The sequence below is a fragment of the Serinus canaria genome, chromosome 1A, assembly GCF_022539315.1.
Source record: "Serinus canaria isolate serCan28SL12 chromosome 1A, serCan2020, whole genome shotgun sequence".
Taxonomy (NCBI): domain Eukaryota; kingdom Metazoa; phylum Chordata; class Aves; order Passeriformes; family Fringillidae; genus Serinus; species Serinus canaria.
In genome coordinates this window covers 42848609-42867253 of record NC_066314.1, presented here as the reverse complement: position 1 = coordinate 42867253, position 18645 = coordinate 42848609, and the positions used below count along the sequence as shown (strand labels likewise).

Genomic DNA, 18645 nt, shown 5'->3' with positions numbered 1-18645 from the left:
ACAGGGGTATTTATCAGGGCTTGCTGTTGAGTGACTGCATTCAGCACTCTCCCTGGTGTGGGGTACAACTCCAGGTATTGATAGGCTGCAGATACTTAGGAGCAGTAAAATCTTTAACTGATTGTTACAACAGAATGTTTTCCTAGTTAAGGCATCCGAGAACTTTTCAGAGTAAGGATTTTTTTGGCTGGATTTTATGGGGGTAAGTTCTCAGACTGACAACCAACCCAAAGGGCACACAGTATACATTGTCTTAAATGCTTTGAGCTGACTGTTTATTATTTTGCCTCAGGTGTATCAAAAGTGAGGGAGAAATTGAAAAGCTTCAGGCCAAACTTGTAGAAATGAAGAAAAAGCTGGACAATACAACTGCTGCAATGCAGGAACTAGGCCGAGAAAACCAGTCATTGCAGGTATCATTTGATTTGAAGCTATAAAACCTGTTAATTCTCTGTTTGAGACTTTAGGAGAATTTCAAATTTGTGTCAGTTTGGTGGTGGGTTGCCTTTCTAGAGTGAATTAAGGTGTTATGTTTGTGGTGTGTGAGGGTCATAGTTCTGTCTGTGTGTTGTTAAGTCTGCTTATAGTTTTGAAGCTTGGAGGGTTTCCTCTCTGTACAGCCATAAGCCCTGAGTATTGCAACAGAATTGGTGCTTTTATTTTGCAATAGGTAGTGCATGCTGTGGAAATAGAGGATGTTAGAGGGAATAGACATGCATTTTTTAAAAATCCTGATGCTTTTTTTACATTTTCTGTATAGATCAAACACACACAAGCTCTCAACAGGAAGTGGGCAGAAGACAATGAGGTACAGAATTGTATGGCCTGTGGAAAAGGCTTTTCGGTGACAGTAAGAAGGGTAGGTGTGTTCTACTCTGTGGCTATGGTGATTTTCTATTTTTATTGTTTTCAAGCTCTTGGATTGGATAGACTTCAGAAAATGGTCTGAATAGTACTGTGATTCTCAAGACATCTCAGATTACAGTTATTGTTTAAAGTGCCTTAGCATATTAAAAATAATGGCTGTGGAGCTTGCTTTATTCATGATACTTTTTCCATTTTGACAGCATCAATTTATAAACAGTGTTAAAATGCTTCAATCCCCAAAGCAAGCAGGCAAAATTACTGTTGTAAGCATATTTACAGAAAATATAACCAATCTGAGCTAGATTTATGGATATAAAAGGAATGTAAATTGGTTGAAATTAGGTATGTGTGAAAATATGAGGCATCACCATGAGCTGGTGCTTTGTGACTGTACATTTGTAAACATGGAACAGAAGAAACAACTGGATGTGTTTTAGGTCTGGAGTCAGACCTTGTTTGAAAAGCTGCTGTGGTCAGTGCAGATGTTAGCATCAATTGGCGGGGTCTGCCATTCACTCAGAGATGAGCACCCCTCCAGCAAGTGACTTGGCAATGAAGTAGATGAGGGATATTGTGAGGTGCATTTTTCCAGAGCTTCCTGATATAGTTTTAGGTGACTCCCCCTGGCCTGTCCTATTTTGGTGATGTTCTTGGGTAGTCTTTGAACAGAGGCTGCTGGATCCTTTCATTCAAGGATACTTCTCAATGTGAAAGCAGGTAATTGCATATAAGATAAGAAGAATGCATTTCATGTGACCAGAACAAGCTCAAGAGAAAAAATTCAAGAGGAGGATGAGCTATTTTCTATTTTCTGAAACTGATATATTCTCTTGACTCAGTGAAGCACTTCTGAATGTTTTACTCATAAATCTTTTAGAAAGGATTTACTGAAATTACCTTCTCTCTGCTATCTAACTGCCAATTAAAAATTGAATGTTTTTTGAAATATGAGAGTTGACATGACAGTGATCTCTATTAGTGATCACTGCTCTGCCACAGATGTTCAGCATGTATGTTTCTTCTCTTTTACAGCATCACTGTAGACAGTGTGGAAATATCTTTTGTGCTGAGTGCTCAGCAAAGAATGCCTTAACTCCTTCTTCCAAGAAGCCTGTCCGAGTCTGTGATACTTGCTTTAATGACTTGCAAGGATAACTGGCTATCGTGAGTGACAAAGAAATGCTACACTAAAATTTACTATTTCTGTTGATGCACTTCATTCAGCACTCAGACTACTATTCAGTTTGGACAATGATTGTAACACTTGGCAAAATCTAGTATATTTTAAAATGTTTATTGATACCAAGCAAAACTATTGTATTTTTTTGTGAGACATGGGCTCAGATCATTCATAGCTTACTGACATTCATCATGGAAAGAGCTTTTATGTCTAGATTAGAAATATCCAGTTATTTGTAAATAAAGTTTAAACAGAGGAGTAACAATGTATTTTTTTATCTTTTATTTTTTTGTTCAAGAGAAACAGCATTTATGTGATATTGAAGTTTATTCTTGTTTCCTTCAAAGAAAAAGGAAGATGCAAAAACTTATGAGGATTTTATGTATCAAATGTTGCTGTAAAAACATAACTAATTGTTGCATTTGATTGTGTTTCTGATGGTCTTTATAACCCCCTGTGATTTTGGGTTTTTTTTTCTATCTCTCTGGTTCTTGTGTTTTTCTCTCTAAAGTTTGAAATCCACAATGAGGGTAATGGCTGGACTTAACAACTTCAACTCAGCTTATTTGCCCACTTGTAGTGTCAGCACCCAAGTCCTTATCTAATACAGCCCTTGGGTGCTGGAATATCTTTACACATACTGTATTGCATAGTTGGTGTGTGAGTGCAGCTGTCTTTTTGAGAGAGTATGTGTGAACAAATGATGAGACAAAGTTTATCTGGCATTGTAGCAATATTATATTATACATTACAGTATTTCATCCCATAGCAATTGATTTCACTTTTACAAATTTGGTTGCCACATTTTAATAATCAAGAAACCCTTGTTTTGTTGTTACATCATGTGGGTTTTAAAAAGCAAACAAAACAATTCTGGTAGAAGCCTATAGCACATCTCTGCCCCTGCCCATACCCTGGAAGCACTGAGAGATCACTGCTGTTCTAAGGGACATCCAGACCTTCCAAGCCAGGCATCCAACTAAGAAAAAGTATTTTTTGAGACAGCTGTAGTTTTTCTGGCCTTTTCTTCTGTCCCTTCCCTCATCTTTTGGTGGAAGAAGCTGAATTCCTGTAACACCTAACAAACCTCACTTTTCCATTACTCCATCTGACCCCCATTACCAGGGGCTCTGAAGTGTTATGTTAGTTATATGATTTAGTCTGCTTAGAATGGAAAACTGGCTTTGTTATAAGCCAACAGCTCTAACAAAGAGGCCGATATATATGACTATAAATATTTATTCATCCTTTCTGTACTGGGAACAGAAGTTTCTTGTACAGTTCATGTAGGTTCCATACTTCTTTTTTTGTTGTGATTTTGTTTGCACCTCTTAATTTTTGCTTGCCTGTCTCTAACTTTTCTTCCCTTTGTATCTGGTATTTCAAAACCCTTAAGATTATTTTTTCCAAGCAGGGGTTATGCCTTCCAACATTTAGGAATTTTTTTTGTCTTAAATACCCTAATAAAATCTCCACCCCTCAAATGCTTCGATACCTTATCAAGTTTGGCCAGCTGTTCAGAGAACAAAGTTGTGTTCTGAATTCCTCTACTTCTTTTCTGAGGCTAGGAATCAAATTCTGTTACAATGATGGTAGCTTAGTCATCATGAGGAAGATTTGTTTGCTTTTATCTAGTTACAGCTCTATATGTGAATGAAGAAATGTCTTCTTTATAAAAAATGTCTTGATTAACTGTCAAGTGAAGAAACTTCATCCTTCTACTTCAGAAGTAGTGATCTATATGTTTCATATCCCCTTTTAACTTACCCAGCAAATTCTACATTTGCACTGTCAAGGAGTTTTCTTAAAATTCAGTTCTTATTTCCCAAAAGCCAGCTGAATGATGTGACTTGTTCTTGTCATTGTAAAAGGTTTTGGGTTACAACTGTGGTTCATAGAAAACACTGACTTGCTTTTCTGGTTTGAACTTGAGTTGCTTGCTCCAAAAAGAAAAACTGCTGCAACAATTCCATATGAACAGAGCCTCTGTTTCTCCTCTTCAGTGTAACTGTTTGACATAAGAATCTTTTGAATAGAAAATATGAACAGAATCTCTGCCTCTGGGAATTTTTTTTTTCTATTTATTTGTTTACTGAGAGAAACCAAAAAAATTGCTTTAGAGTCTTTCTTTGTCTGGCTTCAGAAATGTGGGAAAAGTAGAGACGTGACAGTTGTGCTCCAGCCTCGATGCTTTCTGCCCTTTTGTGTAACACACAAGAGCCTTGTGCTGTTCTTTGGGTGAAGGACAACCACACAGAACAGGAGGGATTTTGAGCAGGAAGGGAGAAACTTCCCACAGCTGCCTATCAAAACACGAGGCAGAGGAAGATGGAGATCTTTCAGGGGACTTAGGAAATTGGTTAGGAGATTCAGTTGTGTTTAGGTGTTTTGGTTTTAATTGGGAGCATGTGAAAGCTCAGGAGAGAGTTCTGCAGTGGTAGAAGCTTTGGAAGGTAGCTCTAGAAGCTCTCTTAATTCAGCCTTTTGGGATGCCATTGTGTAAAGACAAACAGAGTCTCCCTTCTCAGCTGGCTGCTGAAGCAGTGCAGTTGGTTGACTGCAGATCACACCTTGAAGTGGAGCTCTTCAGCTTCAGGGGCAAAACCAGCTTGATTTTTGAAAGTTGCTTTTTGCTGGCTAGTTTATATAAGCAGCTTTTAGAGGGGATGGAAATGCTTTTTGAACGCACATTTGTAGAAAGAAGGATTGTTAAAATCTGGAGGAACAGCGGGGTAGAAACTTTCATGTTTGAGTTTTGATTCTGCAGCAATAGATCATGATTTCTACAGCTTTTCACTGTGAAAAGTGAATTTATGACTCCATTGCTGAGTCTTACGCTCCTTGCTTTGTACTTGTAGCTCTTAGTGCTAGTCTGTATTTGTTGACAAGTTGATGGTAGACTGACTCTAATACTTGGCTTCACTGCCAGGTTGGAAGCTGTGTTCAAGCTGAAGAAAATATTCCATAATAAGGGAAACTGGAAGGTGAAAAGCCATGTGTTTACAAATATGCTTGCAGAGTGACTGTTTTGATGGGCATGTTTCAGTAGGAATGTGGGCTTTTTGTTCCACTGCCTTCTAAGTAACTGGAAAACCAAGTAAAAAGCCTGGTGGCTTTTACCACAGTAAAATAAAGGATTCCAGGCAAAACAGTTTAATTCACTGATTTTGCAGACACAGGAACAGAGGGGAAAACTAATAAAATGGCAGAAGAGACTGACTCTTGGAACTGGAAGATGCATAGTTATGTGTTTTTACAGCTTCTAGCAACAGGAAGATTGCTCTGATTCCCTGAGAAGTGGCCATTATGGAGGAAGAGGTGAAAATGATGGCAAAACCAGCACTCAAACCAGAAGGTTTGTGGGATCCTCAAGCAGTCTTTGATTACCACTCATTACTCTGGCATCAGGAATGGGACAGTGAAGTGTGGGCTTTGTTCTTGAAACTCTCCCATCTGCAGGATACTCCATCCACATTCAGAATTGCTGCAAGAACAGAATGTGAGAGACCAGCTGCTGCTTCGTGGGCAGAGATAAGCTACAGAAGCTTTCGTAAGCCTGTAAAGGATGGTCTTACTAGGGGTGGGGAGAGGTCCTTTTAACTTCCTGGAGACAGCACATCTCTTCCCAGTCAAAGACCCGCAGTCCCTTGCATTTTTGCCCCATAGATGCCAAATCCTGCTGTTCCACTCTGGCCTTTTGTCAGCAGTACGTCATACTGGAGACAGGTAGCATTGCAGAGGTCAGTGGCAGCTTTTGATCTTAGCTGGCTCTGCTTCACTGTTATTTATTTCTTCTCCCCATGTACTCCCTAATGTAATCTTCCCCCTTCTGCAAAGGTTGAATGAGGAGGATAAAAGTAATGAGTCACAGTAGGAAAAGTTGCTGTCTGGAGATGAAGAGACAAAAGGAATTTTCTGCTGCAGCTTCCAACAGAGGCAAGAGGTTTAGAGGGATCTCATTTTTCAGCTGGCTTCACTCTCTGGCACAGGAGTCTAAGACTGTAGGGTGAAATGTGGGTTTTTGCCTCTGTTTTTGGAAGGTGTCAAGTAACCAAGTTGCCATGGAGTGTGGAGCACAAGGTACACAAGAACAATGACTAACTGCTTTTGTTGGCTTTGGGACCTTTAGGGTTGTTTGTGAATCCTCACTGGAAAAGCTTTCTTTGTAGTGAAGCAAGAAGGGGTTTGGGAGCAGAAGCATGAGGTAACCTCTCTGTGTTTGTATTACGTGAACCAGAACAATTGAGCTTCTCATGCTAGATGTAAGAGAAGTGACATTCATAAAGGAACCTGGAAAACTCAACTGCTTCTCTGGTTTGTTAAGTGTCAGTTCACCATGGAGTGGAAACAAATACTTGTTACAAAACTTAAAAAATTTATGGCCAGTACTCAGTGATGGACAGAAAAATTCTGAACCTGAAGTCCAAATAGATTCTTAATGCCAAGAAGAATGATATCATGGTTTGAATATGTAGAAACTGATAAATTACTCTTCCAAGTACCACCTCTCCTGCTCTCATATTCTCAGAGAACTAGGAAACAACACTGTCATTTGCACTGGGCACTTTTTGCTGTCTAAGAGAATCTATAGTAAGTGAAATGGCATCATTTGCATTGCATGTGTTAGCTGTAGTCATTGGACAGCCGGTTTATAATCAGCTGGATTTTTCACTGGATACATTTGGCCCTAAGGAGAACTGCACTCACAGTTCCTTTTACCAAAAACACAATCATCATCTGAGAGCACATGTAACAAAAACCATGTTAGTCACACACGTGTCTTTGTAGAACATAATTTTAAGATTATAAAGTGAGGAAAAAAAAGAATTTTCTGTATTTGCAAGGATCTTGCCTGTTGTCCTTTTCTTTGGTTTTGAAGTCTTGACCTCAGCATCCATTTTAGAATGAGTTTAAAACTATTGTCCAAAAGTAGCCTCTCCAAAAGGACTAATTGATGTACTTTTCAAGACCAGCTATAATTGCATGTAAATCCTGCCATGCAAATTTGGGTTTTGTGGTACTTTTTCTGTTTCTTTTTAAATGGACACTAAATAAAAAAGTTTGCATGTTTAGAGAGAATATTAGACACCACTTAAATTCCCAATAATGAAGAGTGTAGGTACTAGGTTATGTAATAAACTTTGCCTAGTGTCTGTAGCTGCTATGCACTCACTATGCAGTGGATAGAGAAGTGTCTGTGCATTTTGAGATTGCTGAAGCCCTGCTACTCCTTTGGATCAATGCTGTGTGAAAGCAGGAGCCTGGAAGGCACGTTTTCCTATTTTCCCTCCCCCTGTAACAGGAACTTAACACTAAAACCAAATTTGTCTGTATTTTGTGCTTTTTTTGGGGGGTAAAGAGGGCTGGGAAAGGATGTGCATTGTTATATGTCAACAGGTCAGTGCTGGCAGGTCCAGGCTACTGCTGTTGGCTTTATGGCAAAGTCCTCCATTGTATCACGCTGGAGCTCGATTCCTGGCACAAAAGGGACGTTTGAAAGAACGTCTCGCTGGGTTAGCAAATAACAAAACTTTTTATAGTAATTTGTCCAAAATGCTGCTTGTATAGAAATAGTCACTTTTGTAAGAAAAGAAAAAAAGTCACAAAATAAGGTCACACCCCCCCCCCCCCATTCGATGCCATCACATAAGATTTAATTTAAGCTACCTCTCAATGTGAAATTCAAATATTAGGTAAGTGTAATAAGGTTTTCTCATGGTCATGTTATGTAGAAGTTATAGTGAATGCCAAAATTGCAAAAGTTTATCACCAAAAAGGAAAACAGTTGAGTTGGTTTTTTTTAATGTGTATTTGAAATAGTCCAACAGTTTCAAGTTATTGTGAATTCTCTTAAATTCTTTTAACTTCTGTAGCTTCAGCCTTGCAAACTCTAGTTGCTGGACAGGAAATAAATGATAACCACAAGCTTTCATAATTAAGGTCTGCTGGATAAAATCAATTTTGTATGGAGCTTTGTCATTTGGTTACAGGTGGCTCAGTCACCAAATGTACCATTCACTTGGTCATGTTTTTTTTCTTCAGTACTCGAGATGTGAACTTGATGAATGGTGTTCAGTAATGGATGTGTGCCACAAATCACATGGTCTCACTTGCCTCTTTTCTGATTTTTAATGATCAGTTTATTATTGCAGATGTGAATATTGTTCATACAGCTTAATTTCTGTATAATTGTATAAAATATAAATGGAAAAAATATAAGTTTTTACTTGGTATTTAGAAGTAATGTATTATAAAAGACTTACGTTGCAGTTTTACTTACAGAGTACTGTACTTCTAAACTGGATCATACCATCTTGGTAGGTGTAGATAGATTTTTTGCATGAGTCTGTTTTGGTTTTATTTCGTTTTAATTGAAGTTTTATTCACTTAAGTTCTGCTTTCAGTGTTTGTGTTTACTACTTGTAATCATGTAGTTGTGCCTTACATTGTGAAAGAATTTAGTCCAGTGTGCACTGTAATTCTTAAACTCTGATCTGGAAGGTGGCTGTGGATTTGAATGGGAAGGTGACACCATGCATCAACGGGTTCTGTGTAAACTATGACAAATTGTTACTGAAATGTCATTTTTGTTTTCTAATATGTTAAAGGAATGACTATTAATAATAATAAAAAAATTAGACCTTTCTAATAGACCAGCTTATATCATTCAAAACTACCTTGCTCTGTTTCAGACAGCAAAGCCACATTGAAATGGTGGATATATAGTTTAACAAATGTAGACGAGCTGTTCTTACACACATGTAAGAACAAGCTAAATGTTCCAGTTTTTTAGAGTTGCAGGAAGCTGCAACAAAGGCTTTGACATGCCTTTGGACACAGTAATAATGACTCTTTTTCAAATCTGTTCTTTTCACAGGTTAAATTCAGAGTAGTCTTTTCATTCCCAATAGCTGTGCAAGGCTGCCACGTATCCCACATTTGGTGAAAGTCCTTCTCTCTCTAGCTGTGTTCTGACATCACAGTCGATGCAGCTGGACAATTGGCATAACTGGAAAACTCAAAAAGTAGCACTTGTTTTATTTTTTTAGACCAATAAAGGTCTCACTTGTGAAATGGAAAGCTCTTTCAGGGTGGAACTGTGTTGCAGAGAGAAGCCAGATGGTTAAAGTGGGAGATCAGTCCTGTGACAAAGGCACTATTGAATTATGGAGGCACACCCAAACAACCCATGTTTAGCTATTGAAGCAGGAGCTCTGTGTGGATATGGAGAAAGATGGAGAAGAGAGGTCTCCTCTCAAAGGCAGTTGGACTTGGGAAGTCAGTTTCTCCCTCATCTGCTTCCTGAGGTATCGTTCTCTTGACACCACAGAAGAGCCTGTTGAGCTTGCTCCTCCATGAAGACAAGCCTGTGTGTAAATATTCCTTCCCCTGGCCTGTCCTCCTTGGAGACATGCTGGCCAGGAATGTCTCATCTGGTAATGTGAGTAAGGTTGTTCTGTTCTAAAGGTTGTTTTGTTAAAAATTGTGCAAAGGGAAATACCCTCTCCCTTCTGCCAGCACACAAAGCACACACCTTAGTCTGTCAGGTGTGACTCCTCTGAGCCTGAAATACCTGTTCTGTCAGCACTGGTTTCAGGATGCTGTGAGGTTCTGGTGAGCCCTCGGTGTGATGCAGTGTGCAGCTGAGCATGGGATCAGGGAGATGGAGCACAGCTGTGTCAGCCAAGTTGTGGCAAGGCATTGGCAGCTCGTGTGATGCCCTGGTGCAGGTCTGTCTGCACTCTGCTCTTCCCTCCTGCTTCACACATTCAGCACTTGGCATGGAGCCTGATGGCTGTTCCTTTCCCAGGAAAGAAAAACTTGCCCATGATAGACACAGGGGAAGAGCAGGAAGTTGTGTATCACAGTGACCAGGCTGTATCTGGAGAGCACTGGACCAGGTAAGTGCATACATATGTATCCATATATACACACGCTCAGTATTAATGCAAAAACCATCTTGGCATGGTTTTACAGGCTAGTGGGTAGAGACACATAAATAGCAGAAGCTATGCCTACACAATTTTAATTTAATAAAATTTATTAAAACAGTTTGAATGATGCAATAACCCTTCTAAACTTCTCTGGTGATGAGTTGTCCTTACCAACATAGGGGTTTTTCCTGTCATGCTTTCTAGGAAATGACAAGCTCTATTAAAGCTTCCCTGGGTGGCAAGAACCTTCCCTAGGTGAAGCAAAGGAGCATCTAGGAGTGATACATTTGTTGCAAGGCTCATTCCCCTCCTCCAATTTATTCCTCCACGGTGTGGTCTATGCGCCATACTTTTGTCAAGTCAGAAATCTGTTAACTTCAGAGACCTAAGGTATTCTATTTATATTATAAAATAACTATATTATCACCACAATAGTCTTCCACTGGCTCTGTCAGTGCAATGCTGACATTATTAAATTTCAGAGGATTCAACAGGAAAGCAGAAAGCAGTGCTTTTCTTGGTTTCATGTTGTGTGGTGTAATTGGAGATTGCTGTTTCTATCTGTGACATCCATGCTTTCTGTAACAAAAAAAATATTTGTAAACCAACACAACCTAAAAAATTTCCAGTAAGTTAGATGCATAAACATCCAGAGCCTTTAGTTTTATTTAGCCTCTCTTCAGGCTTGTGCTCATAATTGCTGAAGGAAACATGAATTATCCCACAACTGAGATCTCCCAATTGTTCAGGCTGATGGAATCTGTGTCTGGGGCCAGGGATTTCCAGCAAATGTTTCCTATTTTGACTGGAATGTAGGATTTTAATGCTTTGTTTTTAATGGTCAGGTTTGTTGCAGGCTATTTCACCCCTTTCTGTGTGATTATTCATTAGATTAATGCTGTCCCTGTAGTTTGAGTTCCTCATTTTTCTGATTAAGGCAGCTTCAGTCCCATCAGCATCACAAGTTCTGTCCCCTCCAAGATCTGCCATGTGTTGCCAACTGAATTTCAGTTTCTGTTATCGTGCTGACAGCATTCAGGTCTATGTTTGCTGTCATCCAGGTATGAGGACAGGGAGTGATGGAGAGATAATTTCAAATATGTAAGTTCCTTCTCTCTGCTAGTCCAGATAGTCTGGTGACAGAAGCTGACTTGTCTCTGAATTGCTGTGATTAGACATTGGACTAGCCCTAAGAGGATTTATCCTTTGGACTAAAACCTTTAAAGGTCCCTTTCAACCCAAACTATTCTATGATTCTATAATATTGAGAAGATGGTAGCCCTGGTATGAAGGCAGTTTTGGAAAAGGAAGGTCATATTTCAGTAACAGGAGAAAGTAATGACTTTGTGAGTGGTTAGCTATTCAAAGTACCAGCCAGTGACTAGAAAATGGAAAGAATTCTCTTAGTGTTTCTATTAGAACAAGTCTACCACTATTTACTTGTAAGAATTAATATTTGTGGTAATCAAATTTCTGTTCATTAAGTATTAGAGAGGGAAATTCAACTTACATGAGAAATCAAAATACTGCGAAGTGCCTGACACACTTTCAGATGTTATACAGAGTGCTGTTACTAGGAATGTGACATGGTGTGAAAATGAGGGGTAAATTTATGTAACAGTGGAATTAATCATACCATCTGTTCAGTCTGAAATTGCAAAATGCATGTTTTGAATGGATGAGCATGAGACAGTTTTCTGATCTGCGTACCTCTGTATGTGAGTTGAGTGCAGGGGGGGGGGGTTGTTTTGGTGTTGACTGCTCTGGAGGGGCTGACCATGTTCTGTGACACAAGAAATGGATATTTTTTTTTTTTTTTTTTTGCAATCAGAATGGATAATGTTTTTCAACAAGAATATGACCTGATAACCACCCTGATAGAAAACTGGAACATGTTCAGCAGCAAAAATTCTCTAACAAATATGTGAGCCAGAGCACTGGGGTGTTATTTTGTTTTGTTTTAGTTCTGGTCAAGTATTACAACTGTAAGAGATTCTTATCACAGCGTGACCACTTTTAGGCTGCCACCCTCCTTTAGGTAAAGCATAGTTATGTAATTAGGGAAGAAAAAAAAGATGTGTTACCTACCTTGGCAGTCTCTGTCTGAGCTTGTAGCAAGAAGAGTGCTATGCACTGCCGATACCTGTTCTCATGCTGAATTAGAAAAGCATTTCGCAGGCTGAAGACTGTGGAAAAATGTAAAAAAGTGATATAAATGCACCTCATACAACTGTCAGTCCAATTTTATATCACACTGATTGTGATCAAAGAAATCTTTTCTAATTTCTAAAAGGGCAATTGCACTCTCATAGGGTGAGTTAATTTTGTTGTCTAGGAAGCTTTCTTATTTCAAAACTTTAATTCTACTTGCATTTGTTTTATTTTAATTGCTTCATCATGGTGCAGCTAAGATGTTTTTGAGTCTGCCTGAGGATCATTAAGAAATATTTCCCTTCAAAGTGGCCTAAATAATAACTGAAGTTAGAGAAAAGCAAATATCCAAAATTAAAAAGAGAGGTCCTATTTTATTTAGGTAAGTCTGTATGATGGCTGGCACGTGGGGCAGTAGCTGCACTCAGGCTGGTGCTGGCTTTGGGCTCTCCCTGGGTATGTGCCTGAGCTGGTGCTCCTGGGCATGCCCTGGTTGGTTGCCAGCAGCCAGGCATGTTGCCTCTGTTTCCTGCCAGACTTTTCTTCCTGAGGGTGACTGTGTGGGTATCATGTAGTGTGTTTCTCTGCAAGGGGACAAAGTGACACCAATGTCACACATCTGGAATAAAGGGGGAGCTTAAATCAGCTAGTGATTTTCTCAACAGAATGTATGTTGCTGATTACAACCTTCACAGCTGGGTTCCTACTATTGTATTTACATGTAGAGTTATATCTCTTGTACAAGGTCATGGTGTTAGCAGGTAGTTCTGCTCCTAGGGTACCTTCCTGGTGTTATGAATGCACCATTTTATCTTCTATCCCTTCACTAATGCATAGAAAGCTTTGGACAAGAATTATCCTACATAATTATCAGCCTCCTGCCTGCTACCAGAAGGGTATTTCTAGAATATTGCAACATATATATTTTTTCTAGTGCATTGAGATTTGTTTATTTTCAAAGTGATGTCAACCCTCAGCAAACTAACAGAAGCAAAAGTACTTGCTAGATCAAAAGTTAGGACTTCATTTTTGATTCATGTGATGGATCACATGACCTTTCTGAGAATATGCTAACTAATCTTTTAGTGCCACCAGTAATAAAAGTCTCTTTCAGAGTGCAGATATATTGGCAACATTCCCCAAGGTCACACATTCCAGACAATATTAAATATTTTTCTTTCTCCTGCAATGGGATATTTTCTGTTGACATTGGAATGTTTGCTTGTTGTTTTACACAGAATGGTGGGAATCTGAACTGCAATCTCCCTACAGTAATTTTTCTCACTGTTTTTATTGTACCTCACCCCAAGGGGTCCTGTCTTAGGATGGGGCTTCCAAACTGTTATGAGACTACATGTAACAGAGACTGCCATGGCTACAGCTGTAATAAAGCTGGTAAGAATATATGGGAGAGAAGTCAAGCAATGAGGCCAAGGGTGCAGGGAAGGGTCATAACCAGGGGACAGAGCCTAGGCTGGAATGCAAAAAGCAGCTTTTTCTATTCTGATGATTGCAGCTGGATCACAGAGATAGAAGGACCCTGGTTAGGAATCTCTATGGGAATTGCTGGCTTGGAAAAAAAATCCCAGAAATATTATTTCCATCTCCATTATGGTTTTATGTCCAATCTGTTAGGTGCAAACTGGAGGGTGGCTGCACTGCCTTCTCTAGCACCCAGGAGGCCTTGCAAGGCCTTGTTGGCCTTGGATTTGCATTCAGTCTGGGTTTACATGGGATGTGAGGCTGCCCTCCCCTCAAACCTGCAGGCAAGAGGCAGCTCATACATTTACTCCATTTCTACTGGTTTGGTAGGGGAACTAATTAGGCAGGCAGACAGTGCCTGGAACCTGTTTTAAAAAGAGGTTATTATTCTTTGTGTTCATCCCCTTATCTTGTCTTTAGTAATGTGCCTTTTATTGCTTACCTTTTTTATCTTCTCAGCATTGATGCTGAATGCTAAATAGTCTGGGTGCATTTATTTCAAAGTTATCATAAATTTTACAGACTCAAGGTTTATTTTCCTTATCTATTGCTTTCTCACAGAGCACTGTAGCTCCCTAAGCTTTTCCTCTCAATCTTTAGGATTAGGACGTCCCCGGAGCCCAGAGATTTGTATTTCTTATCATTCTCTTTGATATAGGAGGCTCCTGTGATCTTGGCAGCGTTAGACTGAATCAGTTCCTTAAGGCTGGAAAAGACCTCCAAAATCATTGAGTCCAACCTTTGACTGAACACCACCATGTCAGCTAGACCACAGCACTAAGTGCCACCTCCAGTCATTTCTTGAACACTTCCAGGGGTGCTGACTCCACCACCTCCCTGGGCAGCCTGTTCCAATCCTTAACCACCCTTTCTGTGAAAATATTCTGGTGTCCATCCTGAACCTCTTCTGCTGCAGCTTAAGGCCTTTTGTGCCATTGCTGCTTGCCTGGGAGTAGAGGCTGTCTCCCACCTGGCTACAGCCTCTTTTCAGGTGGTTGTAGGGAGTGATGATGGTCACCCATTTTCCCCAGGCTAAACATCCCTAGATTCCTCAGCCACACCTTTTAGGACTTACTCTTGAGACCCTTGCCAAGCTTCACTGCTCCTCTCTGGACACACTCTGGATTTTCAATGTACTTTTTGCAGAGAGTGACCTGGAACTGGACACAGAATTTGAGGTGTGGTCTCACCAGTGCCAAGTACAGATCTTTTCCCTTGTCCTGCTGGCAGTGTTGTTCAGATGCCACTGGGCTGCTTGGCCACCTGGACACATGCTGGCTCATGTTCAGCTGGTGGTCAACCAGCACCCCCAAGTCCTTTTTCTCTGGGCTGCTTTCCAGCCACTCTTCCCTGGGCTCATAATGCTGCATGGTGGTGTTGTGACTGAAGTGCAGCACACAGTACTTCATCTTACTGAATCTCCTGCACTTGGCCTCAGCCCATCAATGCAGCCTGTCTAGATCCCTCTGCAGAGCCCTACTACCTCCCACTGGATCAACACCCAAATTAATGCCATCTGTGGCTTAGGGCTTTCCTCTCTCCTCTCATCCAGGTCTTACATGAAGGTGTTAAGCAGGACCAGTGCCAATACTGAGCCCTGGGGAATGTCACTAGTGACTGGCCACCATTCACCACCAAGGTGAAGTGTGTAGGAGCCCGCTGTGTCACAGGCTCAGGCCAAGGGGAGGCCTGATGGTGCATGCCTGCTCCCCGACCAAAAATCTGATTTTGGTGACTTCAGGAACCTTGTTTTGGCAGGGTAAGGCTGGCCACTCTCTGTGGCAGACAGCTCTCCTTCACTTCAAACCCAACAGCACAGCACCGGGGAGAGGAGGCGTATTCCCCAGTGGTGCATTTGGAGAGCGAGGGAGCACTGATGTGTGCTGGGTGATTTCCATCCTCTCAAGAGCTGGTGGAGATGTGAGTAGGAGCAGTAGCAGGAGGTAAATCTCCTCTCCAGCCTCCTTGAGAAAGGCTGCTGTGTGTGTGGGAGGATACCCAGGAGAGCAATGTAGTGGTGCAGCTAAAAAAATGCTGCAAAGCTAGTATGGAACTGAAAATGTTCTTGGGCTGAACTGAAAGATACCCGGGGTTTGGGAGAGCATATTAGGACAGCTAGGACAAGGGAACAATTGGCTTCTGAGAAAGAAGTCACTGGAGTCTTGATGCCTCCTTTGGGGTGAATGGATCATATGTGACAGTCACTGGTGTGTGAGTCACTGCTGGCAGCAGGGGGCTGTGAAGTCTGAAGTAGCAGCTCATGCTTCCCAGCAGGAGCAGAGCTGTGTAGCCAGGCAGGGCTGAGGCACCAGTGTTTGCACTCCAGGCATCTGGGGGTGGTTTGTGGGCAAACAGCAGCTTGTCCTTATGCTACCACACACACAGTGCATTGACGTGGTGTTTATGAAGGCATTCATAACAGGCACGGTGTGCATGCAGGCACATACCTGTAACTTGGATGGGTTCAACATTTTTCAATATGAGTCTGTCTAGTGGGATGGGCTGGTCTAGGACTGTGCAAACTCCCCCCTCTCTTATGAAGAACTGCAGCTCAGGAGTGAGGGAAGGACAGACGGGCATTAAGCTGGTGTCTGAGCCTCCATATTTCTGGGAATAGAGAATGAAGTTGGTTAGCAGGCTGTCTGCCATCTGCTCATGAGGTATAGGCACTAAACAACTCTAAATTATGTGCTTTCTCTTATCAAAGATACACAGAGAGCTTATTTGCCTGAGGAATCTTAGAAAAACTGACTGGTACCTGGAGCTCTCCTGCAAGGTCACATTTTGCATTAAAAAGCTACAAAAGAAACACAGTACAAGTCCACAAGCAGAAGACAGTCAAAGGAATTCCAAAAGTATTTCCCCCCTTTCCCTCCTTATTTTACTATCAGGTTTTTTTTTCCTTTCCTTCCTTATCTCCCCTCATGCATATGGACAGAATTCCTGGAGCTCCAGATGAGTTGTAGCCCTTCACAGAAGGTTCACCAACACATGTCTGTGGGACAACCTTCAGAGAGATTTGCCTGAGGGTACTGGGTCCCTTGATTTTCTGCTTCCTTCACCAACCCCATTGCTAGGGGATGGTGCTGTGAGTCTAGAATGTCTCACTGTGTGCTTTTGCTATCTCCTTTCTCTCTAAAGCAGAATACCTGCTTCTTAAAAAACACCAGAAAACCTAGGAGATTATCACAGGTTCCTTTAGACTCAGTTTACATCAGTTTCATGAAATTAATTAGCTAAATGCACTCCTACACTGAAGTTTTAGGAATTTCAGGTCATCCAGTTCTTCCGTTGATGTCTAAATATATTTATCATCTATAGAACTCTATAGAATAATCATTCATCAGGAAACATTTTCTTAAAAGGAGTAATTATATCTCAATTTTAAACTAGGGGAAATCAAGGCAAAAAGAGGACAACAAGCAATATAGCCAATCTTCCATCATTTTTGCCTTTCCCTGTCTTTTTTCCTATAATTTTTTTCTTCTTTCCAGCAGTTCTGATATCTCTGGAATAAAAAATTCTCAGGTTGCAGAGACCATTAGAAAAAGTCTTACATTCCTAAAATTTTCTGAGCTTTAGGAGTCCAGCACATCAGAACAACTTCAGAAAGATATTAAGGTCTTGAAATGTAAATTAAAGTAATTTACAGTAGTAGTGTAATAGTGCCAATAATAGTGTTCCTGTACCATGCTGAGCCTGGAAGCAGGCTTTTGAATCAGTGTTATGGTTTGCTAGTCACATAGGGAAGTATCAGCTCTTCTTCATGCTGATTAGTCATCTTGTATTTTTATAATTAGATCAATCTTCCAAAGTACATTCAAAAGCCATCCAAAAGTTAAAAAATGTAACATCTGCAACCGTGTACATCTCTAGACATTATTACCTTTTTGTTACGTTTAATTTTGGTAATTAGTAGGAAATCATCAAATAAAAAGAGGTAGACATCAAGGAGTCTTGTGCTTTCTGAGAAGGAAAACAAAAAATCAGTTTTATGGTGTGATTATTTTAAGGAATTGCTACTTTTAACATGAGGCACATCTATGAATCACTGCACCTTACAGAATCCTTTGAACAAAGAAGCCTTCTTTCCAGTATAGTTCACAACTACTCATGCTCCAGTCTGCATTCTCAAATGCACTAAATCATATGTCTCAGTCATTTGGCCTACTAAATTTGTACCTTGTAGCAGCTGCTTCATTCTGATAAAACAACTACTTGATAGCCAGGAGAAAGGACAATAAGCAGTCATACAGACTGCCATCCTATTGGCAGCTTGGCTGTATCTCAGTCTCTCTCTGATAAACTATACTGTTGCTTTTTGTTTCCTGCACCTGCCCAAATGCTGTTGCAGAGGTTCATTCTAGACCTGCCATAACAATGTATAATTCTGTTAAGCTATCTCTGGACACCAGGAGATTCAGGGACTTTACCTGCTAGCATCAGCTTCCCTTCATGAAGGAGAAGCCTGTTCGCTGAAGACAAAATGTTTTCACTGCTGTTTTCTCTTAAGTTTTGCTTCAAACACTTGACCCAAAAAAAGAGATAAAGAGAATGGAGGAATCATGCATAATGGATGATGAACAGGGAAGCAACCAGCAGCTAAACAAGATGAGCATTTGTGTGTTCTTACCTCAGGCTAAGTACATCACACAGCTGATAACTGAGTATGCCTGTGTTTCTTCAGCAGTGGTATTGCTTAAATGTGTTTCTGCTTTTGAAATGTTAAACTGGGTTTTACCTTTCCAAATTGAGTTTAATGGTGTTTGCAGCCCTGTATGTCAACAGACATAATCCTTGAGATGGGACCCACTTGGCAGTGTTACCATAGTGCTTCTTAAAGTCTGTCTGGGTAACAGCTATGGCAAAAATGTACACACCCAGGTATGCTGTGTAATTTTTTGTAATGCATTTTAAGTGTAAATGGGAAGTTCTTTGGCTCAGCTTGAGAAGTGAAAAAGGCAAATAATTTCTACTTTGTTGAATGCTGGCAATTCTTACATCTATCCCATTTCCTTCTGTCCCCTTAAA

At 40.5% G+C, this 18645-nt stretch overlaps 2 protein-coding genes across 5 annotated transcripts in view; one reads left to right on the top strand and one right to left on the bottom strand.

The window, feature by feature from the left end:
- The window catches only part of EEA1 (early endosome antigen 1), a 66863-nt gene extending 58163 nt beyond the window's left edge, over positions 1-8700 (top strand). For all 4 annotated transcript variants that reach the window (XM_050982868.1, XM_050982861.1, XM_050982852.1 and 1 more), the window contains 3 exons: positions 293-413; positions 761-859; positions 1900-8700. In XM_050982868.1, coding sequence (XP_050838825.1) covers positions 293-413; positions 761-859; positions 1900-2022 — 343 coding nt within the window. In that variant the 3' untranslated portion in view covers positions 2023-8700. The remainder of the gene's footprint in view (positions 1-292; positions 414-760; positions 860-1899) is intronic.
- Positions 8701-10445: 1745 nt separating this feature from the next.
- Positions 10446-18645, bottom strand: part of PLEKHG7 (pleckstrin homology and RhoGEF domain containing G7) — a 29000-nt gene continuing 20800 nt past the window's right edge. The window contains exons 11-15 of the mRNA XM_050969906.1: positions 18048-18141; positions 17501-17580; positions 16062-16221; positions 12070-12167; positions 10446-10560 (exon numbers count right to left, since the gene is read on the bottom strand). Of these exons, the coding sequence (XP_050825863.1) occupies positions 10453-10560; positions 12070-12167; positions 16062-16221; positions 17501-17580; positions 18048-18141 (540 nt within the window). The 3' untranslated portion in view covers positions 10446-10452. The remainder of the gene's footprint in view (positions 10561-12069; positions 12168-16061; positions 16222-17500; positions 17581-18047; positions 18142-18645) is intronic.